The sequence below is a fragment of the Lytechinus pictus genome, chromosome 4 (assembly GCF_037042905.1).
Source record: "Lytechinus pictus isolate F3 Inbred chromosome 4, Lp3.0, whole genome shotgun sequence".
In the NCBI taxonomy this organism is placed as follows: Eukaryota; Metazoa; Echinodermata; class Echinoidea; order Temnopleuroida; family Toxopneustidae; genus Lytechinus; species Lytechinus pictus.
The window spans coordinates 16,486,893-16,497,805 of record NC_087248.1 but is presented as its reverse complement, the minus strand read 5'-3'; the positions used below and the strand labels follow the sequence as shown (position 1 = coordinate 16,497,805).

Sequence of the window (10,913 nt, the reverse complement as noted above, 5' to 3'; positions counted from 1 at the left end):
GAACCCCTGCAACGTTTAATATTTTTGGCCTATGCCACATGCATGTACAGTCGTTTGCATTCGACCGCACTTCTTATCTTACTGTGGAGAGTCTAACGTTGTAGGATGTCCTCGATTCGAATGTAATCTTTTAAATTTAGTGTCCAGGTTTGTCACGGTGGATGAACACACACAAACACCCACACACACATCCATATTTATTGCAAGCAAACGCTTATTTTTCTCCCAATTTGCATATTTTCAATAAAGTATACAGAGCAATAATAAAGTACAAAACATTTTTAATATGAATAAAATATTCAAATTGTGTGTAAGGAAAGTATTTTGCAATACATTTGAACAAAGTTTTGCCAAAGCTGTTTTATATATAAACAGAGATTCACAAGAATTGTGTAAGATAGATTTTAGATTAGTTGTATTTTATCTTCAGATTTCTAGCTAATTTCATGCTTAATGTATATGCATGTAATATAGGGGAATATATTCAGATATTTCTTTTTTTACACTTCTAAAAACGTAAGATACACATTTTCTAAATAGGTAAATGCTCATACATGTATAATGCGGCGTTACATGAACATTTCATGTCTTCAGGATCGTAAAGATCGTCGTCAACATTCGTCTAGATTTTAGTCTTCAAGACGAGAGTTGTCGGTAAAAGAAGGGTTTTGGAAATTAAATTAAAAGTTTTTAAAAATTTACATTTTTCATTATAAATATGCACTCCAAGAATGTTTGGAGAAAGTGGGTATTTCCTTACAGACTATATTTCGGCAATATACTAGAAATATCGTGATTTATGAGAATCAAAATTCTGCAAGTAAAAACAAACTAATGGTCATTTCTGTCTCACTGTAGGCCAACAATTCAAGCACGTAATAAGATATTAAAGCAATAACGTTTGCTTTCATTCGAGAGGAACAAAATTATGTCCTTCATTCTTTAATGTTGTGAGATAAACATGCAGAAAACAGTTATGGTCTGTGATTCTTAGTAAGGGCATCTTGCCTATGATAGTATCAGAGTGCCATATCCAATGTAACTGCAAACCACGAAATTTAGTTCTCGATCTTCGGAGACTTCAAAAAACAATTTCTTCAAACCATATATTTGCTTGTCTTTCCAAGCACCTGCGCCCCAAAACATAAAAGTTACCATTATGGTAACTTTGGCATGCAATGATAACTTGCATGGAATACTTAATTCTGATTGGCTTTTGATCAGCGTTACCATGGTAGTTACCATTGAATGGCAAAAATAACATAATCGTAGCTTTTATACAACAGGGACCTGGTGTGTGCTTCATAAAGCTGTTCGCAAGATACGAATGACGTTACGCACGACTAGTAACCCTTTTTCATATCAAGTGATATATACCTATGTAATTGAGTAAGGACGTAAGATCATTATTATCATTATTATTCACACATATTTAAACAGGTTCACAAGACCAGAGATAAAATGTTCCAGTCGAGCGTAAAGTTGTGCGTAACTTTACGAACAGCTTTATGAAACACCCACCAGGATAAGAAAATGTGAACGCGAATCACTCTCCTGGTAGTGCACTTCTTTCAAGCAACGCATCAATCTTCTTGTGCAAGAGTTTCATATTGTCCTCAAGATGGCCAACCCGATTCTGGATGCTCTTTTGTGAGCTCTGTGTTCGCTCCGACTCCTGAAGCTGCTTGCCATGCCCTTCTCTTATCTCATGAATGACTTCATCAACCTTCATATTAATATCCTTGATGCGATCCTCATCAGAACTGGGCTCAGCAAGCTGGTATAGAATGAATACAATGGATTAGTTTGATTTAGGTTTCACCAAGTCATAAATCTTGAAGATTGCCCGTGATGAGGTCGTAGAGATAATTAGAGGAATCTGATAAAAACTATACCCAAATAACTGAATATTTACATTGGACAGGCCGGTTTAACGACAATGCATTTTTTTATTCGTTTACTTAATAATTATGTTATGATTTTGTTTTCTTCATATGTATTTTACTTTGGTAACCAGAGATGACCGTCATATTTTTCTATGCATTATTTGATACAGATAAGAAGATTATGAAGCATGTTTTATATTTAAAAAGAAGTCAATTGTATGGCTCGTATTCTCAAAAGATGTTTTAATTGTATAATGGTACAAGACCATGGACTATGCAGATTTTTGTACATAATTACCCTAATTTCATCGTGTAAACGAAAAAAAAAATCCAATCAAAATGCGCACTTTTGGCCCAGGGTGTCAAATAGAAGCGCGATAACAGACCAATGCCCGGGGAACGATTTTTTTACAGGGGATGCTGATGTAAATTTGCCAAGAAATGAAAGGGGTTAACCTGACTTAACCAAAACTTAAGGTGATTTTTGTCCCGATGAATTCGGCAAGCCTAAAATTGACTTTCTTTTCGAGAAATTTGAAGAAAAAAAATGAGTATCAATACAAAATATAGAGGTTCCACTACCAAATCAAGGTCATTTTGGTTTTGAGAAATTTGACAAGCAACCCCCCCCCTAAAAAAAAAATGGGTATCAATACAAATTGTAGGTCATTTTGGTTACATTGCTCCATTTTGTCACGTCTTCCAGAATTCCAGTGGGTGCTGCACATGGAGAATAATACACACAGCACCCCCGGGACAATCTTGGGGATGCTTTATCACCCCAGCTCTCCCGTTTCCCAGGGCCATGTAATAGACTCTCGTCTGTGAATACGGGTCTATGATTTTGACCTACCTGCTTGTTATTGCAGATTTTGATCGCTTTCTTCAACTCTTTCCTCAAGCTTGATATCAGCTGCATCCATTTCCCGACCTTGTTCTTTCTAACAGTGAACGATTTCCTGCGAATAACAGACGAACGCCACACCCACAGAGGAAACTTACACTGCAGTTCCATTGCATAATCAACCTAGAAGAAAAAAAATAAAGGATTTGCAATCATTAACATAAACAGGGATGAAAATTAATTGCATAAGAGCGAGAGTGACATAGAGGTACACACAACGGAAACAACCCCATTGTTAGTCCAGATGCTGGACCTTCGAGATTTTGTTTTCCTCCACACACTGCGCTCTAACTACTGTTCGCTTTTCCTACACACTGCACTAACCCATTGATCGCGCGATCAATGGGGGGCACAATGCGATCAGGGGGACACAATCTAACAATGCTTTCATATCACGTCTTTTAGAAGAATTGGATATCCTATTAATTCAAGAACACTGGCTTTACCATTGGGACCTTAATGAGCTTACTAATATCAATGATAACTTCCCAGTCTTTAGTATATCACAGCAAAATAACTCATCATTACCACTACCAAGAAGGAGAGCAAAGGGAGGAGCCCGGGGGGGGCACTCAGTATATAATGCATAGTGGGTATGTGCCGCGGAGGGGACCCCCATTTTTACACTCAAATTTCCGTTCCGAGGCATAGCATTTTTGTCTTATTGAGAAAAAGAACAAAGAAAACCGCTCCAGAGCATAGCATTTTCTTCTTCTCGAGAAAAAAGAAGAAAAAAATCCGCTCCAGGGCTTCGCATATTTTCCGTTACGCCGTTCCGGTCGCAATTTTGGTGAAAAGCGGCCGTAGCTCGCTGTCCGACCATTGCCTCTGCGCTAGCGCGCCCGTCAGTCGTGCCGTCGGGCTAGCTGCATGTACGTTCCATAGGGATGCATACGCACTCGCACGCAGGCGACCCGTTCCAAGGACCCCCGTTTTCACAAACATTTGTAGTTCCGAAGCCCGTTCCGAGGACCCTCCTTTTTACAATGAGCCCGCTCCAAGGCCCCCGTTTTTGGTCTCGCCTGTGGCACACCCCTACCACTTTTTTGGTCGAGTGCCCCCCCCGGGGGGAGGAGTAGCTACATTCATCAGAACATCAAGCTCTTGGAAAGCAACAAAGATAGAATCTCAATCGCAAAGATTAGTCATCACAGATCTACTCCATGAGCCTTCAAACTCGCATTTAATTATCTGCAATGGATACTTTCCGTGTGATGTTGATGCCAATAGTATTTCTGAGTATCATCATATGCTCTCTACCATATCCCACATCGAAACAACCCATAAAGAGGCCCTGATTATACTTGGTGGAGATCTGAATGCTGATCTGACAAATGCATCGTGTAAGAAACCTACAAAGCGTTGATGATCCTTTAAAAGGAATTTCTGATTAGTGAGAACATGATTAACTTATCATCTCTCCAAAATAAAAAGGAGCTATACACCTTCCAATCAGATGATGGTTTACGGCAATCATACATTGATGACTTCATAATTCCTGAAAAACTCGAAAACTGCTTCTCTGACCTTCTTATTCAGCATGATGATCCTTTAAACACCTCTGACCACACACCGGTTAAAGTGACATTTTCACTATCACTTTTAGCCAATTATCAAGTAGATCATGATATACCTGATCGCAAAGCTGAAGGATCTGGAAAGTCTATACTTCGTCCTAAGATATATTGGCATCAGTGCAGTGCTGACCAGCTGCACCTTCTCTATACTCTTCGTATGAAACAAATATCAAAGAACCTTTTCTAAAATCTTCCTGCAATGTGCTTGGATCCGACTCAAATCGACTTGCTGCTTGATCAACTTAGCGAAGAAATGTTGAAGGTATCACTAACTCTACCACACTCAAAGGGCCGTCAGAAAAGAAAAAGGAAAGGGAAAAGAGAGTGGACCAAAAAGGTAGAGGCATGTTATAAACAATCTCAATATTATTGGCGTCTCTGGAGGGCCAGCGGAAAACCAAAAGGCAAGGACCCTCTCTGGATCAAGCATGTATATACAAAACGTCTATTTAGAAGTAGCATCAGGCAAGCACGGCGGATGTATCACAATAATCTCCTTTCAGAAATTGAGGATGCTAAAGGTAGCAATGATTAACTTTTCTATAGGCTTGTCAAAAGCACTAAAGGATCTCGGTCCACTGATACACTGTCCTATAGGGGTACAACATATGAAGGAGAGGCAGTTCTAGATGGATTCAACTTACATTTCTCAGATCTTGCTAAACCGGATTATATGAGTGCCTCTTCTCCGCCTGAATTGGATGAAGCTATTCCCACTCGCCCGTTCCAGGACAATTTGAATCAACCACTTCAACCCTCTACTTCAAAAGATCTAGATGGAGCTATTAACTCTCTCAAGAAACAAAAAGCTGCAGGACCTGATAATATATCTCCTGAGCATCTTATATATCTTGGCCCAATTGCTCAGAAATTACTTCTCGCCCTCTTCAATCGATGTATATCCCTAAAGTATATTCCTGAATCTTTGAAGTCCGGCCTTATAGTCCCAGTTCACAAAGGAAAGGGTAAAGATGTAAAAGATCCTTCTAACTACCGAGGCATAACAGTTTCTTCAACAATTGGTAAAGTTTTGGAAATGCTCATCAAATCTCAACTAGAAATTCCACTAGCAATAAATGATGTCCCAGACCAGTTACAATTTGGATTCCAGAAAGGCAAATCTTGCCTCCTTACTGCATCTTCACTGGAATTAATAATCCAACTGAACTCTGCCAAGAAATGTACAACATACCTTGCTCTTCTCGACGCACATAAAGCATTTGACATCGTTCGGCATAAAGGCCTATTTTCTAAGCTTCAAAACCTAGGCCTCCATGAATCCCTGTTATCTACACTGGAAGAGTTCTACAACGGTAGTACCAGTAGAGTCATGTGGGAAGGAAAAGTCAGCTCTCCTTTTCAAATCCTCCAAGGTGTAAAACTGGGGAGTGTGCTCTCTCCCACCTTATATACAGTATTCATCGAGGGCCTGATCAAATCACTAAGGAACGCTTGTCTTGGATGCTCTATTAATGGTTGCTACATGGGAGTGATAGTACTAGCAGATGACGTTGCTCTAATCAGTACATGTCCCCGAGAACTCCAATCAATGCTGGACCTCACCTTCTCTTATTCCTGTGCTTGGAGATATAAAATTAATCCACAAAAAAGTGCCGTAGTAGTAATAAACAAAAAAGCATCAACCAGTATAAGTTTAGTCGAGTGGAAAATGGGAGGAATGACGATCAAGGAAAACAGAGAGCACCCACACCTTGGCATAGTAAAAAGCAATTGTAATATTGACCATACCAATAACATCATTTCAAAGGGATATAACACCTTCTTCTCTCTCACTGGAACCAAGCAAGGAACTCTACGCCTGCTGCCACCAATATGTACTCATCTTTGGAAAATGTTCTGCATACCAAGAATGCTATATGGGATTCAGATTATTCAACTTACCAACTACATGCTGTCCCGTCTGAACAAGGCTCAAACATTTCTTTTTAAAAGAGTGCTTGGTTTGCCAAGGAGTGCGGCGGACGAAATTGTTTACTTATTGCTCGATATCCTCCCAATGGATAAGCGAATAGACTATGAAATTCTTCTCATACTTGGGCAATATGCAAGCCTTTCAGACGAGCGCACTGAGAGAAGAATCCTGTTGAATGGTATAGCATACAATACACCTTTGGTAAGACGCTGGATAAAAATCCTCAATAGTTATGAGCTTCCAAGTCTCACTAACATCCTTAGAGATCGCATTCCATATAAAGTATGGAAGAAGCTAGCACTGGGAAAAATTTATAAACAACACTATGCTGCCCTTGAAATTGCAATTGCTAAAAAATCTTCTCTAAGTCTATGGTCGGGCATGACCCAACGTGATAAAAAGAATTATTACCCAAAGCAAGTCTCCAGCCCTCTCCTGATGGAAGCTATGTCCATCAGAGCTCAATTATCCTGCAGTACATACCCAACGAATAGAAGGTTATTCTCTCTGAATCAAAGTACCACAAAGTCCTGCAAGTTCTGCCACTCCGAACTGGAAAGTGTTGTACATTTTGTTGGAGAATGCCCAGCGTTTAGCACACACAGGAAAACACTTCTAAACTTAATAAAAGAAGACGAGGAACTGCAGTATTTTTCTGTGCATTTCAATGATCAAGAACCTCAACAATTTACCGCTTCCGTCCTGTTTCTTCCTGACGTCGAATTAGCAGATTCCTCCAGAAACGACCTCAACCTACTTGTCTTAAATTTCTTGCATAAGATTCACCTCTCTCGGTCTACCTTACTCTCACGTCAAAATATGTAACGCTAATATTAATGCAGTATTAAACTGCGGATCTCCGATACAGCGGAGGAAGGATACAGAAGAAGAAGAAGAAGAAGAAGATCCCAAAATTTACCCTCTTCGGTACGAGGGTAAATTTGGGGATCGCGCGATCAATGGGAAAAGCGAACAGTGGTTAGAGCGCAGTGTGTGGAGGAAAACAAAATATCGAAGGTCCAGCATCTGGACAACCCCCTTGTTCGTTATCTTGTGTACGACCATGGTCACTATAGGCACCAAGGGTAAGGGGAGAGGCATCACCATCCTCTACGCACCACACACACAGTTGTCCCCAGAAATTTTGAAAAATCTACACCACGGCGATTAAACCTATAATATTTGACGTAGTCATATATTCATTTTCACATATTAAAAAACATAGAATATATGTAATTGATTGATTCTATTTCAACTTCTATTTTAGTTATTACACAAGAAATATAAAGTCATAGGCTCACTGCACTTTATAAATTATAGACCTCAGCTGGAAATTCATCTGTTTGTGCATTTATGTTTTGCCCACTTCCCCCTCTCATTAAAACGGAGAGGGGAAAGAAAGAGAAGGGGATGATTACAAGGGAGAAGGGGGAAGAAAGGAAGGGGGAAATAGAAATTGAGAAAAGGGGAAGAAAAGAAAAAATGGGAACAGGGAATTATAAAAAGGAGTAGCCTTTGCCATTTATTGGTCGATAAATCGGAAGGAAATAAAGAGGAAGGGAAAGAGGGGGAAAGAAAACAGATTAAGATAAAAAGAAAGAGTCCCTGCCAAACGGTCATCCATCCCCTCTGTAAATGAAGAAATATCATTTGTTCATTTTTTTTTAAATCAAAATTGTGAATCTAGGAGTCTAAAGGCCCTTGCCTCCTTTTTAACAAAAAAAATAGGAAAGAAAAGTATAATATATAGGCAGACAAGGTGCGAACTGGTCACGATTCCCTTTTTCGTGGTGCAAAACAAGCAAGAAAACGGGGAATGAAGAGAAAAAGAAGAAGGGAAAGAAGAAAATGAAGGAAGGGATAAAGAAAAGAAGATAAAGGAAATAAATCGAGGTAAAATGCTTTAATATGCACGTCAACAAAAATTTTCTCTAATTATTTTAAATTTGCCCCAGCCCCACGAACACACCAAGAAACACACCCTCACACAAACCAGTCCACCATAATCCTTACGCGAGTGCTTACAGAGATGAAAAGAGTCAAAGTGTGAAAGCAAGTTCTGCTTGGAAAATCTTACTCAAAAGTTCACCATTCAATATTGAATGTGTCTTTCCTTTAAAAGTTTCATAACAAGGATGCAATATAAAACGAGGATTATTTGAGGTAATTCAGATATAAGTATTTGTCTTTTTTTCTCCTCTTAATCCAGAAAGATTAAACCGACAGAAGTTTACTTTCCACTTCTATTTTTTACTTTCGTTTCTAGTAGGCCTATCTAGATTCTTGACATTTGACCAGAGCTCATCGAAGAATTCAGAAAGATAGGGGCACAGGATTTCTTCGGAGGGGGAGATGAAAAAATAACTTCAAACCTGTCACATTGTTTCCACAAAAATGACAAGAGCAAAATGAGAAGTGATATCAGTCGAGAATGTGACCTGCTTTCATCCTTACTGCCGAAGAAGTGGCATTAAATAACGAAAATAAATAGTAAAAGAGTAAAGATTAAATAAAGAGTTCGCGTGCTCCCTCTACCAAGCCCCCCCCCAAAAAAAAAAAAAAAACCCACCATAATAGCAACACTTACCTGCATTGTAAGGCGATGCAGATGTGCTTTAGCTTGTATAGCTTGGATGTCATCGACAGCTAAACCGACCTGAAAGTAAACGGAAGACAAGTCTACTCGCTCAAATAAATGTGATTATAATCTAATCATATATTTTTGGTTTAAAAATCCAGGAGTCGGAAAAGACTGTGCATATATTTTCTTATAATGATCTCTACCATCTTTACACCACCTTCTCTCTCTTTGCTCCGTCCCTTTGTGTTGTTCTGTTTAATATCTTTGTCTCTGTCTCACTCGTGTGTGTGAGGATTGATGCGTGTGTGGGTGTTCTTATACACATATATATGCATACATGGATGATATATAGAGATGAATATATTAATAAATGAGAAGAAAAAAGATTCCAGTCTTTCGTTAGTTTGCTGTAGATGGAATCAATTAAAAAAAAGCATTTGGGGTTAGGGTGTGTGGGCGAATATCTGCGAGGGTGTGTGGTGTGGTGTGCGTGAGGGTGGGTGTATGTGTGATTGTGTATTAATGTGTGTTTACCAGCATATTCATCATGAGGATGGGCATGAGGACGACGAAGAGAATAAAGAAGACATAGGTGAGTTTCGATAAGAATACCGTTCCCATGAAAGCATCATTATCCATCAGTGAAATAGACTCAGAATCCTTGTAGTCCGTAGCAAAGAAGATGGATTGGAAGTCGAACTCGCCTATCATCATGACGAATGTCTTCGCTAAAGAGTATTCAAGGGAGTGGAAGGCGTTCTGTAGACGATGATAACAATGATAATGATGTTTATCACATTTGGAATCAATTACTCCTTACATACATAATACCAAGTCCTACTCAAAACGTACTTTTTTACTATATGATTTCTAGTTATGGGTCGGTCAATTGGAGGTGCACTCCAGCTTTTAATATTAGTATGTATTGTTTCACAATTTCTTTTTTCTGTAATATTTTTTTCAATTATGCTAATTTCATTTTGTCCCCGTATATGTTAATCATGAACAGAAAATAGCGCGCTTACAAACACCCGTATTAAAGCCTTATAATTTTTTTAATGATATTCTTATTATTAAAAAAATAACGATAACAATTATTGCTATGGATTACTTGTAGATGACGTCACATAGTGGGCATGAATGGGATATCTGTGCATTAGATCATAAAAACAATAATTTCCCATTGTTTTTATCAAGTTACATATTGTCATCTATGAATAGATAATCTATTCCGGATTAGATCTAAATTTAATCATATTCAAATGTAAGCAAGCATTTATCAATAGTTAATGATTCACGAACAAACCTGTGTATGACTTGTTTTATAGAATGGTCGAAAATTTTGGCAATAAATCAATTTTCATGACAACCATGCAGAAGTAATTACCGACGCGTTTCTTATTTACCGGATGCATGGCTGGCCATGCGTCGATGATTACTTTAATATGCATGGTTGCCATTCTTTAATATATATTGTTTCATATTTCTTTTCTTCTTTTTTTTAATATATTTTTTGTTTACTTATGCATATTTCATTTTTGTCACCAAGTGTTGATCATAATTACAAAATAGCGCGCTTAGAAACGCGCTTATTAAGCCCCTATATATGTTTTGCATTATCATTATTGAAAACGATAAAAAATATATATATAATCGAATTTTAGATGACGTCACATGGAGGGCATAAAAATGGGAAACCTTTGCATGAGATCATTAACACAATCATTAATCATTGTTTTTTATATAAATTTTACATATTGTCATCCTGTGAAGAAATAATCTATTCCGGATTAGATTCTAAATTCAATCATAATCAAATGTAGGCAAGCAGTTATCAATAGTCAAATAATTAGTCAACGTTGTCAAAAACATCTTTATTCATTCTTTAAAATGTTCCATAAGTACTAAACACATGATGGATTTATTAAATGACAAGTCCACCCCAACAAAAAGTTGATCTGAATAAAAAGAGAAAAATCCAAAAAGCATAACACCGAAAATTTCATCAAAATCGGAGAAAGTTATGACATTT

At 38.0% G+C, this 10,913-nt stretch overlaps 1 protein-coding gene across 7 annotated transcripts in view; it reads right to left on the bottom strand.

The window, feature by feature from the left end:
• Positions 1-202: 202 nt before the first annotated feature.
• The window catches only part of LOC129258929 (transient receptor potential cation channel subfamily A member 1 homolog), a 39,945-nt gene continuing 29,234 nt past the window's right edge, over positions 203-10,913 (bottom strand). For 6 of the 7 annotated variants that reach the window (XM_064098506.1, XM_064098505.1, XM_054897172.2 and 3 more), the window contains 4 exons: positions 9,416-9,640; positions 8,888-8,956; positions 2,740-2,913; positions 203-1,777 (listed from right to left, as the gene is read on the bottom strand). In XM_064098506.1, the coding sequence (XP_063954576.1) occupies positions 1,547-1,777; positions 2,740-2,913; positions 8,888-8,956; positions 9,416-9,640 (699 nt within the window). In that variant the 3' untranslated portion in view covers positions 203-1,546. The remainder of the gene's footprint in view (positions 1,778-2,739; positions 2,914-8,887; positions 8,957-9,415; positions 9,641-10,913) is intronic. The other variant, XM_064098507.1, reaches the window with a different exon arrangement.